Source organism: Phocoena sinus, chromosome 11 (genome assembly GCF_008692025.1).
Source record: "Phocoena sinus isolate mPhoSin1 chromosome 11, mPhoSin1.pri, whole genome shotgun sequence".
Classification (NCBI taxonomy): Eukaryota; Metazoa; Chordata; class Mammalia; order Artiodactyla; family Phocoenidae; genus Phocoena; species Phocoena sinus.
The window spans coordinates 75526775-75546220 of record NC_045773.1 but is presented as its reverse complement, the minus strand read 5'-3'; the positions used below and the strand labels follow the sequence as shown (position 1 = coordinate 75546220).

The window sequence follows — 19446 nt, the reverse complement described above, 5'->3', positions numbered from 1 at the left end:
TCTGTATCTCCAGGTGTTTATGTCTACTGCAATGTTAACTAGTTGTTACTCTCTAGCTGGTAGGATTTCAGATTACTTTGACTTCTTTATACTGTTCAGAAGTGTTTGATGCTTGCTTTGTTTGTGTTTTTTAACAAGGCATATCATTTTGCAAACAGAAAAAAAAGTTTTCCATTTTGGGAAAACTGTTAAGTTGGTGAAAAATTCTGAAAATTATTAAAGTACAAATCATAGAAGATACACAAAACATTTCACACTATAGTGACTGCTTCATTTTTATTGGTAATGTACTTAAGGAAAAACACTTCAATTTGCTATTAATACATGACACACCATATGAAAACCTCACGGTTTTCAGACTGCACTAAATATTTTTCAATCTAATGAAAATATGAAATCTATGTAAAAACTGGTAGTTACAAACCTCAACATGCCAAGGAGTATTCATTTTGGATTCTCCTGAACATCTCATGAGCCACCTACATTTTATTTATTTATTTTTAACATCTTTATTGAAGTATAATTGCTTTACAATGTTGTGTTAGTTTCTGCCGTACAACAAAGTGAATCAGCTATATGTACACATATATCCCCAAATCCCTTCCCTCTTGTGTCTCCCACCCTCCCTATCCCAACCCTCTAGGTGGTCACAAAGCATGGAGCTGATCTCCCTGTGCTATGTGGCTGTTTTCCACTAGCTATCTGTTTTACATTTGGTAGCATATATATGTCCATGCCACTCTCTCACTTCGTCCTAGTTTACCCTTCCCCTCCCCGTGTCCTCAAGTCCATTCTCTATGTCTGCGTCTTTATTCCTGTCCTGCCCCTAGGTTCTTCAGAAACTTTTTTTTTAGATTCTATATATGTGTGTTAGCATACAGTATTTGTTTCTCTCTTTCTGACTTACTTCACTTTGATGACAGACTCTAGGTCCATCCACCTCACTACAAATGACTCAATTCCATTTCTTTTTATGGCTGAGTAATATTCCATTGTATATATGTGCCACATCTTCTTTATCCATTCATCTGTCAATGGACACTTAGGTTGCTTCCATGTCCTGGCTATTGTAAACAGAGCTGCAATGAACATTGTGATACTTGACTCTTTTTGAATTATGGTTTTCTCAGGGTATATGCCCTCTTGCACTCTTGGTGGGAATGTAAAGTGATACAGCCACCATGGAGAACAGTATGGAGGTTCCTTAAAAAACTAAAAATAGAACTATCATATGGCCCAGCAATCCCACTACTGGGCTACCTACATTTTAAAAAGATTAAATAAAAACTAAAAAAGCTGAAAGCTATTGGTACAGGAGACCAAGAACTTGGCTTGATATTCAAATCTTATTCCTCTAGGAAAAGAATTCCAATCTGACCAAATGTGAGACAGCAGACAGGTTCAAGAGACAAGATGACCTGGGTATAAATCTTGGTTCTATCCTGTTGGCTAGCTAAACAACTAGATATTTGTGTTATTTTTTAATAAAAATTAACCACATAAACAAGTATGATATATTAATACAATGACAATGTCTCCCGCTTCTAAAAATATTAATTTACAACGTATTGCTCAAGATCTAGAAACATTTTGTGGACCTTCAATATTCACTGAGACACAATCAAATCCATGAATATTAGGTATAATAAATCTTCTGAGGACAAAAAACACAAAAGGGGAAGGAAAACAAAATTAAAATATATACAGTCTACACTGAATAGGGAAAACTCAGGTTTACAGCCTTCCAAATACATTGTGCCAACTAAGATGTTATCAAAAGTATCAAGCGACTTTCAGCTCTAAGCAAAATTACAAATAAGGTAAAGTCTGCTTTAGGCTCCACCCCCTCCGCCTCTGGAACCTCTCCCTGCTACAATCTACTACCACCAGATACACACACACACACACACACACACACACACGAACTCTCTCTCTCTCTCTCTCTCTCTGTCTCATCAACCTATTCTCTTCCCTCATTCCTGGATGCATAGTACCTCCAAATTACTCTTTGGCTATCATCTAAAATAGCAATTATATTGAGTACCTATGAAGTGTTACTAAGGCTTCCAGTGTTTCTTCCTTCCTCTGCCTTTTGTTTCCTTTTACCTAGTCAGCCAGTAAATAAAATACATATTAACATTATAGCATCTCTTTCCTACAAACTTTGCTTCCTTTACTGACTTTGAAAATGACTCCAGGAGATGCAGTAAAAGAGGTGTCTTCACTTGAGAAAGTATCATGTATTGAGAAAGCAAACTCAAAAAAACTAAATCTCATTCTACAAATGAGGGAAGCCTCCTACACAACAGGTAATGTCAATACAAAACTGGCCAAGAAAAAAATACATTGTGGATAATCTCCATATAGATAAGAATGTACTATATTGATTTGCTTGGTTTCATAAGGATAAGAAAGTAGGATAAGGAGTATGAAGTAGCAAATTAAAGGAAAAGACAAAAAATATAAGCAAATGAGGGGTAGCTTTAAAAAGGGTGGAGAAGATATAGTTACTCTCCATCTACTAAAGTAATCAAATATACTTAATTCTGATTACACTAACCAAAAACAGATAAAAGGTTAATCAATAAGATTCACTAACTTCATGTTGAAATATATCTATTTTACAATTTGGTTATTTGATCATGGACAGTAGATGACCATGATCTGAAAATAGAAAGCAATTACCCTCTACAACCTAGAAGCAAAGGTCACAAAGAATAATAAAAACCAGATTAGATGGCAAGAGCTTCCTTTTACTTCTCAAATGGAATAGACAGATATCTTAATCACCAAATCCCTAAACAGAGTTACAGTCCTGCTTATGCTAATTAAAATCTGAGGAATACAGTAGTCCCTCCTTATCCACAGGGTCCCAAGACCCCCAGTGGATGCCTGGAAATGCAGACAGTACTGAGTCTTACATATACTGTGGTTTTTCCTATATATATATACCTAAGATAAAGTTTAATTTATAAATTAGACACAGTAAGAGATTAACAACTGATAATAAAATAGAATAATTATAACAATATACTCTAATAAAAGTTATGTGAATGTCATTTCTGTCTTTCAAAAAATCTTACAAATATAATGCCTTTTCCATCTTAACTAAGCATCTATCATACACTGTGACCATAACTTTTCCAGTTTGAGGTGAGACAGCAAAACTAGTATGAATTCCTTTTTTCTTCTTCACAATTTCACAGACAGAAGATTCATTCTTACCACAGATCTTAGCAACCTCAGCACATGATTTTTTTTCTTTCCTTATTAAGCTTTCATCTTTTCACTTAAAGGAAGCACTTTACAGCTTCCGTTCACATACCTGAAAGGTCAGCATCACTATTCTTAAGCTTTGGGGCCATTATTAAGTAAAATAAGGGTTACCTGAATGTAAGCACTGCAATACTGTGACAGTTGATCTGATAATCAAGAGGGCTACTACTAAGTGATGGGTAGGATATGCTGGACAAAGGGATGATTCACATCCTAGGCAGAAGGGCATGCAATTTAAAACTTATGAATTGTTTATTTCTGGAATTTTCTGTTTTAATATTTTCAGGCCACAGTTGACTGTGGGTAACTGAGGCTTCGGAAAGCAAAACCATGGATGAGTGGGGGGGACTACACTTATTTTTAATTTAACATTCAGGATTTCCAGAAGTGTTATATAAAACTAGTGCTTTCACTTTACAGAAGCATAAATCAGAAGATATGGAAGAGTGATATTACTAAAGAAAAGAAAAATAAGCAGGATTAAATATTTATATGATACATGTCCACTGTTTTAGCTTTGATTGAGTCAATATTAGACCCACAATTGAAAAATTAGGTTTCCAACATAACAAAGTGGTTTACCTCATTCCTAAAATTTTCATTTTGTTTTTCGGAATATAAGTGATAGTATATAAGGTATGATCCAGAGGAACTACCTTGAGTCATTAGATTTTCATTTTCATTACAATTAAATTAAATAGATATCCACAAAAAACCCTTAAGTCTAAAGAAAAATGACCAACAGGAGAAAATCTCCATAATATGAAATCAATATGTACCTTCTGAGTGCCAACATATCAAAATTTGCAAGGAAAACAATGACAGATATAATATACCAGGGCTATTTTGCAAGTTTCTCAACTTATTCTCTCCCTCAAATATGCTATTCTCCACATAATTACTGTCTCTCTAATTTTAACAAAGGGCCTCCCTATTTCAGCAGCCCCTCCCCAATTTGGAAAAGGCAAAAATAGGAAAGGGGGGGGAGTTATGCACATTCATTGTCAATGGCATCCTATTCCTTTCCTTTTTCTGTCACAAGAATGTTAATGAGAGCCAAGTGAAGTAGAGTGGGAAAACACTAAATAAAGAACCCTTCTCTTAACCATATTCTTTCAGACACACAACACTTACTGAAGTGGACTGAAAATGCCCCCAAAGTTTATGATGGTCATACTTTTCATACTAGTTTTGGTAATTCAAGAATGTTATTTGAGCTTTCAGCCCTAGGATGAAAGAGTTTTAGGATAAGAACTGCAGGGAATGAGGGCTAGAGTACCTATGACTCAAAAGACATCAGGCCTACATGGAGACCCTTCTCTCAAAGCTGCTAGGCTCCTTGAGGTCACAGATGACACTGACATGCAGGAAATGAGTACTGATCCACAAAGCAAAACCAGTCTAGCTTCTGACACTCAAGCTTTCCTGGTTTAAATTATTTCTACAACTTAAAATATCTTAGCAGAAAGAAATTTATTAACTCTTTAAGGGCAAAAATTAAAATTTAACTTTCCAGGTAAGTCCAAGGTAAACATTAACATGATGTATATAATAATGCCTCGAATTTAAATTTGTGGTATGAAAAACAGGATGTAAAGGGAGGAGGGGGTACAAATAATTCAGTTTAAAACATTTTCTAGGGGCTTCCCTGGTGGCGCAGTGGTTGAGAGTCCGCCTGCCGATGCAGGGGACACAGGTTTGTACCCCGGTCCGGGAAGATCCCACATGCCACGGAGCGGCTGGGCCCGTAAGCCATGGCCGCTGAACCTGTGCGTCCAGAGCCTGTGCTCCACAGCGGGAGAGGCCACAACAGTGAGAGGCCCGCATACCGCAAAAAAAAAAAAAAAAAAAGCCTGAAACACATTATCAAGCTCCGAGAACTCTTCAAAAGGGACCAAAATTCCACTTTAAATTTAAAAATATAAGGAAAAGCAATTCACTTACCAGCACCTGAGACATCTTCTGTAAACATACTCACTTATTTTTTAAAGCACTAAAGTAAAAACACTGTAACAATAACAGATCATATAATAACCTGTAGCATCTCCAGAATCAGTATGAAGCTCATAAAAAAGCTGCTTCAAAGCTCAAACACTGGGCTTCCCGGGTGGCACAGTGGTTAAGAATCTGCCTGCCAATGCGGGGGACACAGGTTCGAGCCCTGGTCCAGGAAGATCCCACATGCCACGGAATAACTAAGCCCGTGCACCACAACTACTGAGCCTGTGCTCTACAGCCTGCAAGCCACAACTACTGAGCCCACATGCTTCAACTACTGAAGCCCCTGTGCCTAGAGCCCGTGCTCTGCAACAAGAGAAGCCACCACAATGAGAAGCCCGCGCACCGCAATGAAGAGTAGCCCCCGCTCGCCGCAACTAGAGAAAGCCCGTGCACAGCAACGAAGACCCAACGACCCAACACAGCCATAAATAAATAAATAGATAGATAAATGAATGAATGAATGAATCCTGTGAAGCAACAGCTAGGAATTTAACTGAGAATGCTTACCTTAACAAAATTATCAGGAAACATTCCTCTTCTCCCATTTAGTTCTCCTTCTAGCCATCCTTCCTCCTGTAGTTTTCTCACGTTCCTGATGATTTCCCCAACTCGAATAGTTAACTCATCATCATGTACAGCATCATAGTCATACTCCACAATATAGTCAACTAAAAAAAAAAGAAACATCTAAAGCTTAATTCATGAAATACTATTAACCATGTTAATGAACTTAAAACTAAGGAAACTGTTTAGCAATGATCATTAATATTACAAAGGTACCATCAAAGCTTACCTGTTTTAAATATTTGGCTACATCAGCAAATCTCCTGATTGCCTGAGTATAATGCACAGTACCAGTTTTAAGCAGGAACCTCAACACAATGTGCAGTTTACATCGTCACTTTGTTTTCAGTCAGCTAGAGATCCTTTGTGACACACTCTAAAGTGGTTCCCATGATCCCCATCTCTTGATATTCGTGTCCTTATGTAATTCTCTCTCCTTAAGTGTGGATATGACCTATGACTGACTTCTAACCAACAGAATATGACCAAGAGGATGGATCTGTATGTGATTACATAAGATTGTAACGTCCACCTTGCTAGGAAACTCTGTCACTTGCTGGCTCTGAAGATGCAAGATGCTTTATTGAGCTGGCCTATGGAGAGGACGGCATGCAAGCAACTGGGGAGGCCTCTGGCTGACAGCCAGCAAAAAACTGAGGCCCTCAGTCCAACAGCCCACAGGGAACTGAGTGATGCCAACAACCACGTGAGCTTGGAAGCAGAGCCTTCCCCAGTTGAGAACCCAGCCCTGATCAATACACTGACTGCAGCCTTGTGAGGGACTCAGCCATGCCCAGACTGGTGAATCACAAAAACTGTGAGATAATAAATGTATATTGTTTTAAGTTGCTAAGTTTGTGGCAATATTCTTCACAGAACAGTAGAAAATGAATACACCCTGAAATGAAGACTCTCAAGGATCCATTTCACCTCTTTTAAGTATAAGATTTTAGGTTATAATAGGACATCATATACACATAGCATTAACATTTTCACAAGCCATACCTCCATTCATCTTTTCTTCCTCCTATAAAAATGATAAGAAAAAAGAACACTCACACACACACACACACACACACACACACACACACTACAACCAAAAAAAAAGGAAAGGGAGTATGGGCAGACACTGCTGGCTGCCAAACCAACAGCCATTCCCACACTGACTCCTCTTCCTTCGTCCTTTCTCACTGAAACTTGATTTTGTTCAGGTATATGGAGACCCTGTACTTTTACAAATGAGGCTTCTCTCTCAGTCCTAGGGGGTTAAATCTTAACTATTCTAGACCAGCACTTCTCAAACACTAATGTACAATCAAGTCATCCTGTTGACTTGGGAATCTTGCTTAAATGTAGACTGACTAACTAGGTCCTAGGATACCTAACGCTGCTGGTCAGAGGCAAAGGTCTAAAGATAGTTGATTTATAGTTAATTCCATTCATATTCCCTCTCCCTCTCCCTCTCCCCCCCACCCCCCCACACACAGACTGGTTTTCTAATACATATGCGATGGATCGACTGACCAATACAATGTAAGCAGGGGTTCTGGGAAGGTTTCATTTGACCTTATAAACAAAACACAAGGAAGGAATGTACTCCTGCAGACTCTGGATGTTCTTCAGTGAGAATGTAATGGACAAAACTGCTACAACTAGTTGAGACAAGAGAAACAGCAGATCTGATTAGAAGAGAAGAAAGATGAAAATGGCCTGGATCTTTGCTAGATTCATTAAACTGCTAAGTTAACCAACCCTATATCTCCAATACCAGATTTCTTGTTATAGAAGTAGTTTTTTCTTAACTTTTAAATAAATTCTAGATGGGACTGTATTTGCAGCTGAAAACATCCCAACCTGAGAAGGGAACTAGTGAGAAATTTTTTAAATTTGTGAAAATGTATCCATAACTGATAAAGCCAGAAGCCCAGAGAACTTAAGGAAACTATAACTGAGACATCAAACTGCTCTCCAGAACCCCAGAAAGGCTAGAAATTCAGAAAAGGAGTGCTCATAGGAAATGTAGAACTGAAAACAGGGAAATTAATATCTGTATGGAAGAGCTGACACCCATTATCAACCACAATAACTCTGAGACAATAATGCTATATAGGCAGGTATTTTTTTCGAAGGTAAAAAACTAAAGGGTTCATCTCAGACAGACAGACTGACACACACACACACACACACACAATAGTTTGGGGAAACTAGTATAGCTACTATGGATGAGTGATGGTTTCTTAGAAAAATGACTACTGATTTCCAGAATTTAGAGGTCTCCAGAGCAATGGGCAGCTCCCAACCTACTAATTCTAAAATAAAACTTAAGTCCTACCCACATAAACAGAGTTCCCAATTGGCTTTTTATTTGTTTATTCATAAATATGAATAGTACACAATAGTTAATCATGAAAGACCATGATAAATTGAAAAATTACTCCTGGATGAAATATACACCCACTGCTCCCCTTCCAGAATTATTCAGTCTTAAAGTTATTAGGTGTAGAAAAGCATAGTGCGGGGAGAGGAGGCCAAGGTTGGGAAGGAGTCTGAGAAGGTGTGAGAAGACAGGGGCCAAAAAGAGCAAAGAAGGTATCCAAAGCTGGGGGAGGGGTGGTAGTGATGCTATCAGAGCCAAAGTAGGGTGAGAAGGGTGTCCATCTATGGAGGCTCCCCTAGTGCAGTCTATCAGAACTCTAAGGTAGGGTGAGGAAGGCATTCATGCAGAGGCAACATGATATGGTGTGCCAGCAACCAATCACAGTGGTGAGGGCATCCAAGCTGAAGGGCAGCTTAATGAGAAATATCAGAGGCCAAATGGTGTTGGGGGTAGGGCCAGACTTCCATGCCGAGATGTGGGAGGGTGGAGGCAACCTAGAGTGGGGACTAACAGCCCACACAGAAGAAAAGAGTGTCCATATAAGAGTGGGGTGACAGCAGAGATGGAAGACTGATTACATCCAGGGGAATTAATCAAATAAGTAAATATATTAAGAATAATGGAAGCCAAGTTTCTCTATGAAAGGGAGTTACAAATATAAAGGGAAAAGGCTTCATTTGATCCTGTGATATTAAATGGGAATGAGAAGTATCATCATGAACTCATGGTTTTCAATATATAGACATTCACATATATATAAAACACACACACACCCCCCACACACAAGCTCTGTCCACTGAAAGGGCCTGAAACCGCAACATTCCAATGGCAATGAGCAAACCTAATGCCGAGATCTTCTAAAAACCATTTTCTACTGAAAGGAACCAGGAATCCTTGGGAAGACAGGCAATTCCAGGGCTAAGGCAGGAAAAGTACAAAGTAAGCCTGAAACATGGTGTTGTGGCAGAAAGCAAAGAAGTTCTCAAAAAAAGATAAGGTGATGCCAAAGGACACAGAGAAGTGATATCAGAAGGGCTCCTACTCACCAAGTCAGGACAATCTGAGCATCAAAGTAAATAATGACTGTAATAGAATATACCCCACTGAATAAAGTAAGAAACTATAAACAAATGTTAACTTCTTAAATTTTATAACTGAATTGTGATTAAGTAGGAGAAGATCCTGATTTGTAGAAAATACTAAAATATTCAGGAGAAAGGCATAAGTCAGGAAAAAATTCTTTGTACTGTACTTTAAACATTTCTACACCTTAATGTTTAAAAATTAAAAAGGATTTAAACATGTACAAATTTTTATCTTCAAGAGATGTAATAAAGTTCATAAAATCAGAATAGAATGCTATAAAAAAAGAAATGAGAAAATAAAAAGCATCTGAAAATGCATCTTCCAAAATGTCTTTTTTTTTTGCAGAGGTGGCGACAAACCCAAAAACCTTTACAAAAAAAGGTAAAGGAAAGAGACATAAAGAAAATATGAAAGCAAATGTGACACAGATGATCAATCCAGACAATTCAACATCCAATTAACAGTTCTAGGGGGGAAAAAAAGAGAAAAATAGAGAATAGACAATGAAATAATACAAGAAAATATTCCAAAGCTATATGAAACATATCTTCAAATAGAAAGAGGTCGGTGAGAGTCCAGTACAATGAACAAGTAAAAAAGTAAGTACTCACATCTAGGTGAAATTTCACAACAAAGATAAACATATCCTAGAAAGCTCTCTGAGAGAGTTCCATCTACAAAAGAATGAGAATCGTATTAGGAGACTTCTCATTGCAATACCAGATTCTAGAAGAAGAAAAATAAAAAGGCAAAGCCACTTAAGTACTGAAGGAAAATGAATTCCATACTCAGTCAAATCAACAGACAAGTATAGGTTATAACATTTTCACACAGACAAGGACAAAGAAAATTAACTCCTACATATGCAATTACATGATGTTATCCAGTAAGGACCAAAACAGAGGAGGATACAAAATTCAAGAAATAGTGGAGTCAGGCTTAGAGACAGAAAAGTTCTAAGATAGCAATTGTGCAACAAATCTAAGGAACAAACAGTCTAGATTAAGCAAGAGACAGAAAGTTCTAGGAGGTATTTGGTGGCAAAAAACAATGAGAGACAGACTGTGAAGTTTTATACTATCCTGAAGAATCTGGAACTCAAAGAGACAATACAGCTAGATAAGGAGAGGAAAAACTAAAGGTGATTACAAACTCCTGGAAAGGCAAAGAGCTATACAATGTTGAAAATATAATCATCATATATACTATTTGGCTGCACAGTAAAAAATATTTACGTGGTCATAATAAAAATAATAACTAGCTTCTGAGTTAACATTGAAAATCAATCTCTAACAAAATAAAAAGACTAAATTATGGTTACAGAAGAAAATATAAATGTTAACAAGCCTTCACATTATAGTATAAAGTAAAGATTAGGGAGGTTGATAAAGAGAAGGATAGAGGTACTAATATCTTCACCATACAAAGTGCTAAGTCCAGAAATACTATCTTACTTGCTGAAAAGAAAAATAAGAGTAGAACTATATACTCAGGATTTAGAAAGGTAACCAAGAGAGAAATAAAACCATATTGAGATAAATGGAAAACAGATGTGAGATTACAATAAGCTAAATCGTTACCTATCATATCAGAAAGTTAAAAAATGAAAGTATCAAACCAAAAAACAGCTATAGAAACTTGGGAAACTTGTTATTTAGAAATACAAAAGCCAAAAAAATTAAAACTGAAAGATAAGATAGTTCAAAGTTGTTTCCCTCTGAAGAATGGGAATAGAAGTAGAGAACAGTGAGGCAAGGAAATGCTATTTTTTCATTATAAGTCTTTTAATACTTTTGTATTTTTATAGCATATATAGATATTATTTGGATAAGATTTTTTTTAAAAAAAGCACTAAGTATTAAAGTGCCTTGTCCAATATTATTGCAAATATGTTTATAACTCATGATTCTATGTGTTATAATTTAAAAGTTTACTGAGTCAAAGATAATTTATTTCTCCTAAAGAAAACACCATATGGTAAATAAGGTTAAATTCTTGCCCTTTTAAACATTCATAATTAGGCTTGCAATACAATGTTAAATAAGAAAGGATATAAAACATAGGTATAGTAACAACATATTTTTGTAAAAAAGGAAGAAACAAAAATATGCATAGAAAAATATAAAGAGTTACATTCCAAAATGTTAATGGATGCCTGAAGGGATCTAAGATGCTGTTTGTTATCTCCTTTTCTTTCATCTTTAGTAAAGAATTAAAAGGGGTGGGTAGACTGGGAGTTTGGGATTGACACGTATACACTGCTATATTTAAAACAGATAACCAACAAGGACCACTGCACAGAGGCAGGGAACTCTGCTTGGTATTCTGTAATAACCTAAATGAGGTAAGTATGTGAAAAAGAACTGATACTGAATCACTTTGCAGTATACCTGAAACTAACACAACACTGTTAATCAACTATACTCCAATATTTAAAACAAAAAAGAATTAATCTCAGCCAAAAGAGAGGTTAGGAATTGGCCCCATCCTGATCTCTAGGAAGAGTGTTTTTGTTTATTTAAGGACTCTGGAGTTCCTTAGGCACCTCTGTTTACCTGAGGACTTTACCAAACAAGGTCATTATCTTGGGGGCTTCACACCATGCAGCATCTGTTCTACCTCTGGAAGGGCTAGACACTAAAGGTCAGTCACATGGGCAGTCAACTACATCTTCTCTATAAAACTCTGGACACCAAGACTCAAGTGAGCTTCTCTGGTTGGCAATACTCTGCATGTTGTCATACATCATCACCAGGAGTTAATGCTGTTCAAGACTTCAGAGAGAGAGAATGACATCACACCTGGAACCTTCCTGGACTCTGTCTCATGCTTCTCTCCCCTTGGCCAATTTGCGGTACGCGGGCCTCACTGTTGTGGCCTCCCCCATTGCGGAGCACAGGCTCCAGACGCGCAGGCTCAGCAGCCATCGCTCACGGGCCCAGCCGCGCTGCGGCATGTGGGATCCTCCCAGACCAGGGCACGAACCCGTGTCCCCTGCATCAGCAGGTGGACCCTCAACCACTGTGCCACCAGGGAAGCCCCCCTTGGCCAATTTTAATCTGTATCCTTTTACTATAATAAACCATACCCAAGAGTATAACAGCTTTCAATGAGTTCTGCAAGCCCTTCCAGCAAATTGTCAAACATGAGGGCAGTCGTGGGAACCCCCCAAATCTGCAGTTGTCAGAAGTAAGGGCATTCTTATAAACAATAACCCACACCTTGGCATTTTTCTACAATAAACATATAATAATTGGGTAAACATAAGTTACTAAAAACACTGATGCTCACTAGACAGTATGTAAAAATTGTATTTACAGAAAAGTTAAAACTGTTTAAATAAAAACTCATTTAATTCATGGGTTTGCTATACAAACTAGCATGCAGGCCATCATTCCAAGAATCAGCACCCTCCATATTGTGCAAACTCAAAAAACTCATTCTTTCATTGAAAACTGGTACATTGCAAAGCAAATTAAACTTTTATATTTCAAACTAAACAAAACTCTTCCACCATTTAAAACAATTGTGTTTGACTGACTAATTCTCTTCACTTTAAGTGCTTGCTTAAAGTGAAGAAATAAATGTTGACGAAAAGCATTTGGGAGGAAAAGAAAAAAAAGAAAATGTGTACATCCTGAAAAACACTCTAGGATGTATAAGGTATACAGACCCTTGTCTATCACTAATGGCTCTTTCTACCTGACCTACTCTCTATGAAACCCATCATTTAAGATTACACATTTTGTTTGTGGATTATTCATCTTTCATTTCAAATGTGACTACCAATGAAAGAGAAAGTAAAATTTAAATTACTTTAGCTACTTAACAGTTTATTTTTATAGTGTGAAGAAAGCAACCCAAGTTAATCACATATCATATTTTAGGATTTATGTGATCTGCAGAGTAATAAAGATTTAAAAATATGGCATCAAAAAAGACTCAAAATAAAAGAACACTAGATAATTTGGACCAACCCTCACAGGAAGACAACTAAAAAAGCTGGATGCAATATAAAAATCACCTTCTTAGACAGACTAAATTACTAAAAATATATGTTATCAGGTGAAACTGAAGTGAGAACTGGAACCCAGAGAAGTAACTATGATACTGAGGCTACTTTCGCTCTGGAAGGTATTTGCCAATTCTAAAGACATGACAGAGGCTAAGCGGCACTTTCAGCAGCTTTGCCGTTCTAGGATTTGAGAGTGGAGTTCAGGAACTATCGAGGGTGGTAACTCTGAGAATCTACATGCACACTTTGGGAAAGGACCCTAAATAACTGCACCCAAGCACCGTAGCCCAATGTTATGTGGATGACTCAAGAAACCTCATACCATTCAAGTGGTTCAAGACAAAAGAGAAGTAACCGGAATCCTCTCTGGGAGAAGATAACCTAGACATAAAATTATGTCAAGAAATATTTTTAGTCTACAACATCCAGAGACAAGGAAACATAACCAGGCATGTAAAATGCAAAAACATCATAAATAAGTACCTAGAGAAACAAGAAACAACAGAAACATTTCAATGAACTCCATATACTGAACTTATCAGACACAGACTTTAAAACAATAACATTTACCATGTTCAAAGATATAAATTACAGATTGAAAAACTGACACAAAGCTCAGTACTACAGACAGTGAGAAAACAAACTTGAACCACACAGGTATTCTAGAACTAAGAACGACAATAACCAAAAATAGAAACTCAATGGATGAGTTTAAAAGTATATTACATACAGCTTCAGAAAACTAGCTAAAGGGCAGACAGGTAAATATCAACAGAAACTAACCAAAATGCAGTCAAGAGGGACAAAAATATAGAAAATATAGATGAGAATGTAACAGACATAGAAGATATACTAAAACAGTCTACCATGTTTAATTGGAGTCCCAGAAGGAGAAAATAAAAACTATCTGAAAAGTTAATAGCTATGAACTCACCAAACTGATAAAAGACATCAATCCATGGAGTCAAGAAGTCTAAGCAATTCCAAATGGAATAAATAAAAAGAAATCTGCAACTCAACATAGTAAAATTGCAAAATATCAAAAAGGAAACAAATTCTTAAAAGGTTACCAAAGAAGCAACACTTAAATGGGCTTCTCAGCAGCAACAGCAGGAGCCAGAAAGCAGCAGTTTTGTATTTTCAAAATGCAGAAAGAAAATAACTGCAAATCGTGAAGTCTGTACCAGAGAAAATATCCTTCAAAACAAAAGCAAAAAGATAAGCATGGGCATCATCAGAAAATCTACAAACAACAAATGCTGGAGAGGGTGTGGAGGAAAGGGAACCCTCTTGCACTGTTGATGAGAATGTAAATTGATACAGCCACTATGGAGAACAGTATGGAAGTTCCTTAAGAAACTAAAAATAGAATTACCATATGACCCAGATATCCCACTACTGGGCATATACCCAGAGGAAACCATAATTCAAAAAGACACATGCACCACAATGTTCACTGCAGCATTATTTACAATAGCCAGGTCATGGAAGCAACCTAAATGCCCACTGACAGACAAATGGATAAAGAAGATGTGGTACATATATACAATGGAATATTACTCGGCCATAAAAAGGAACGAAATTGGGTCATTTGTAGAGATGTGGATGGATCCAGAGACTGTCATACAGAATGAAGTAAGTCAGAAAGAGAAAAACAAATATCGTATATTAACGTATATATGTGGAATCTAGAAAAATGGTACAGATGAACCAGTTTGCAAGGCAGAAATAGAGACACAGATGTAGAACAAACATGGACACCAAGTGGGGAAAGTGACGGTGGGGGGGGGGGTGGTGAGATGAACAGAGAGATTGGGACTGACATGTATACACAAACATGTATAAAATAGACAACTAATAAGAACCTGCTGTATACAAAATAAATAAAATTAAATTAAATTAAATTTAAAAAGACAAACAAAAAGCGGAGTTTGCCACACTGAAAGAAACTCTGAAGGTGTTTTCTGAGCACAGCAGGAAAAGAGGAACACATCCAATATCCAGAAAGAGATGCACAAAGGAAAGTAGCAAAAGAGTGGTAAATATATAGATATATAAACACTGAGTAAAATAAGAAAAAATTAACTCAAGATGGATTAAAGACTTAAACTTAAAACCTGAAAGCACAAAACTCCTAGAAGAAAACATAGGCAGTAAGCTCCTTGTCATTGGTCCTGGGGATGATTTTTTGGATTTGACATCAAAAGGAAAGGCAACAAAAGGAAAAATAAACAAGCGGAACTACATCAAACTAAAAACTTCTGCACAGAAAGGAACCCATGAACAAAATGAAAAGACGACCTACAGAATGGGAGAATATATTTGCAAATCATATATCTTATAAGGGGTTCGTAAGAACTCATACAACTTAATAGCAAAAGAAAAAAAAGAAAAAAACCAGTCTGATTTAAAAATGGACAGAGAATCAGAATAAACATTTTTCCAGAGATTTCATACGGATAGTCAACTGGTACATGAAAAGATACTTAACATCACTAATCATCAGGGAAATGAAAATCAAAACTTCCAGCTATAAAATAAGTCCTGGGGATGTAATGTACAGCATGGCGACTATAGTTAATAAAACTATATTGCATACTGCAAAGTTGCTAAGACAGTAAATCTTTTAAATGTTCTCATCACACACACAAAAAATTGTAACTATGTATGGTGACGGATGCTAACTAGACTTACTGTGGTGATCATTTCTCAAAACATATAAATTTCAAATCATTATGTTGTACACCTGAAACTAATATACTGTTATATGACAGTTATACCCCAACAACAACAACAAAAAAATCATAAATAAGAAGATGAAAAAGGAGGAGGAGGAAGAGGGAGGGGGAGGATGTGGAAATTTTAAATATTAGGAAGATTAACAACAGCTATATAAATCAGGAGTTAAAGTATTCTAAGATCCCTGTATGGTACAGAAGGAGAGTAAAGGTAGCAATTAATATCAGATTTTTAAAAGTGAAAAAGGCATGTGGTAATCACTAAAATAATACAGTATAAAAATGCTAGACACAAACAAGCAAACAAACAAACCTGACTTGCAGTTTCAGCTCCAACATGGAAGAAGCTTGGAAACTGTCACTCCCACCCTTACAAGAAGAAAGTTAAACAAATGGAAAATCAGTGACTTCCCTTGGACGCATCAGAGAATTGAGGACACAGGGCAAACCACCACCTCAAGATACGGAGAGACAGGCATATCCAGAGAGTCACAGCTAAGATCTACTAGATCATCTCAAGTAGAAACCACTGGAGTCATAAACTGGTAAGAACACTGTACTAGTTTCCCAGGGCTGTCATAACAAACTATTACAAACTAAGTGACTTAAAACAATAAAACTATCTTATTCTCTCATAGTTATAGCTTTGGTGGCCAAAGTACAAAATCAAGGTATCATCAGGGTTGGATCTTTCTAAAGACTGATATAGAATTGCTCCACACCTCTATCTTGGCTTCTAGGGGCTGCCAGCAACCTCTGGTATTCTTTGGCTTGCATAATTCCAACCTCTGCCTCCATGGCCCTCCCCTTCTGTGTCTCTGTCTCCAACCTCCTTCTCCTTACTCTTCATAAGTACACCAGTCACTGGATTTATGGCCAATCCTAAATCTAGGATATCATTTTAAGATCCTTAGCTACATCTGCAAAGACTCTATTTCCAAATAACGTCACATTCATACGTACCAGGACTCAGGACTTAGACATAACATTTTGGGGGCAAAAAGTCAATCTACTACAAAAACTGAAAACAAAACCTTTGATGAATTGCTGGAGGCTAAGTATGGAATAGCATGAGAGTAGAAAACTTCTGGGGACCACAGTCTCAGGGGAGCCCCCACCCTTTTGTGGGTTTTACTTCCAGGAACCCCACCAGGTTCTCACAGTGAAGAGCCTATAAAGATCTCCTTGTGGTTCTGGCAGAGAGAAAGGGAAAGTAATCATTGTGAAATAACCAGTACACAAAACACAGACCTACTCTCCAGGAAAAAGACTTCACCAGGTCCTGATCCCACCTGTGGAAAGGGTATAAGGGCATTTCTCTGATTCCAGTCCCCTCTTACCTTTCTGTCTCACATGGAGAGGTGGAGGGGTGGGGAAATAAGAAAGACATCACAGTCCCAGGACACAGACCCACCAGTAGTTTGAGATTTAATTGTAAGATTATAGGATGCTTCCTCTTCCCAGCACCTTACAACCATACCCATGGGGCTCCATTATAATAAGTTAATTACCACTGAAAGAGTTACATAATGCAGATTCTATCTGAGAAGGAGTTCTTAGGTAAACCAAAAGGCAGCAGGGGAGACAAAAACAAGGACACTAAAGAAATTTGATGCCTCTGGCACCTACAGCTAGAACAAATATTAAAAACAGTACACTCCTAGCCAGATTAATATAAAACCTCACACTAGGGACTTCCCTGGTGGTACAGTGGCTAAGAATCTGCCTTCCAATGCAGGGGACGCAGGTTCTATCCCTGGGTCAGGGAACTAAGACCTCACATGCTGCAGGGCAACAAAGCCCACAGGCTCTAGAGCCCGTGTGCCACAACTAGAGGGCCTGTGCGCTGCAACTACTGAGCCCGCGCGCCACAACTAGAGAGAAGCCCGCATGCCACAGAGACCCCACACATGCTGCAACTAAGACCCAATGCAGCCAAATAAATAAATTTTTAAAAAAACCTCACACTAAAGACCTATTGATCTCAGCTCCTTTTACCTAATACATCATGTCCAATTTTCAACAAAAAATTACACGTCATGCTTTTAGAAGGCAAGAAAAACACAGAGCCAGACTCAAGTATACATGCATTTTTGAAATCAAACAGGGAATTGTAAATAACTATAATATATGTTAAGGGTGATAATGGAAAAAAACAGATAACATGCAAGAACAGATGTATAAGGTAAGCAGATAGAGACTCTAAGATAAACAATCAAAAGGAAATGCTAGAAATCAAAACACACTGTAACAGAAATAAAGGATGCCATTGGTGGGCTCATCTACCAACTAGACACCACCAAGGACAGATTCAAGAAGCTTGAAGAAAAGTCAACAGAAACTTCTTGAACTAAAATACAAAAAATAATAATTTTTGAAAAAACAAAACAGAACATCCAAGAACTGTCGAACAATTCCAGAAGATATAGGGACTCCCCTGGTGGCGCAGTGGATAAGACTCCACGCTCCCGATGCAGGGGGCCTGGGTTCGATCCCTGGTCAGGGAACTAGATCCCACATGCATGATGCGACTAAGAGTTCACATGCCACAGCTAAGGAGCCCACGTGCCGCAACTAAGACCTGGTGCAACCAAATAAGTAAATATTAAAAAAAAAAAAAAGATACACATGAAGAAAACCTCAAAGTTTGGGTAGTTTGGTAGTTTGATATAATCTGAATAACTATTTTTTAAATTGAGTTTGTAGTTTAAAAACCTTCCAAAACAAGAAATCCCAAGGCCCAGATGTTTTCCCTGGCAAATTCTACCAAACATTTAAAGAAGAAATCTGCCAATTCTACATGGTGAGATACTACTACACACCTATTAGAATGACTAAAATACCACAAAGATGTGAAGCAACTGACACTCTAATATATTGCTAGTGACAATAAAAAACAACAACAGGTATAGACACTCAGGAAAAGAGTTTGGCAGTTTCACATAAAGTTAAACATACACTTACGATATGACTCCGAGCTACACATACTCTGGAGAAGTAAAACTTAGGCTGACATAAAAACCTAGGCACAAATGTTTACAGCAGCTCTGTTCTTAACTGCCACAAACTAGAAAAATCCCAATGCCCTTCAATGGACAAACGGACTAAAAAAAAAAAAAACCTGGTACAGTCATACAATGCAATCCTACCCATACGAAGTGCCTCTGGTAATGCTGGAAATGCTCCCAAGAAACAGAGAAAAGGCTGAATTGCTTGATAAGTATCAATACACCGATTGAGGTCTGCAGCTGCAGTTGACTGCCATTTCAAGATAACTGAATCCAGGGTAAGAACTATTGTTAAATTTAAAAAAAAAAAAAAGGAAATTTGTGAAGCTGTCACTGCAGCTGTGCCAGCATAGCGAAAATCATGCACTTTTTATTTCATAC

At 37.4% G+C, this 19446-nt stretch overlaps 1 protein-coding gene across 1 annotated transcript in view; it reads right to left on the bottom strand.

Moving 5' to 3' along the window:
• CD2AP (CD2 associated protein) overlaps positions 1-19446 on the bottom strand; it is a 106927-nt gene that overhangs the window by 66665 nt on the left and 20816 nt on the right. The window contains exon 2 of the mRNA XM_032649586.1: positions 5785-5945. Coding sequence (XP_032505477.1) covers positions 5785-5945 — 161 coding nt within the window. The remainder of the gene's footprint in view (positions 1-5784; positions 5946-19446) is intronic.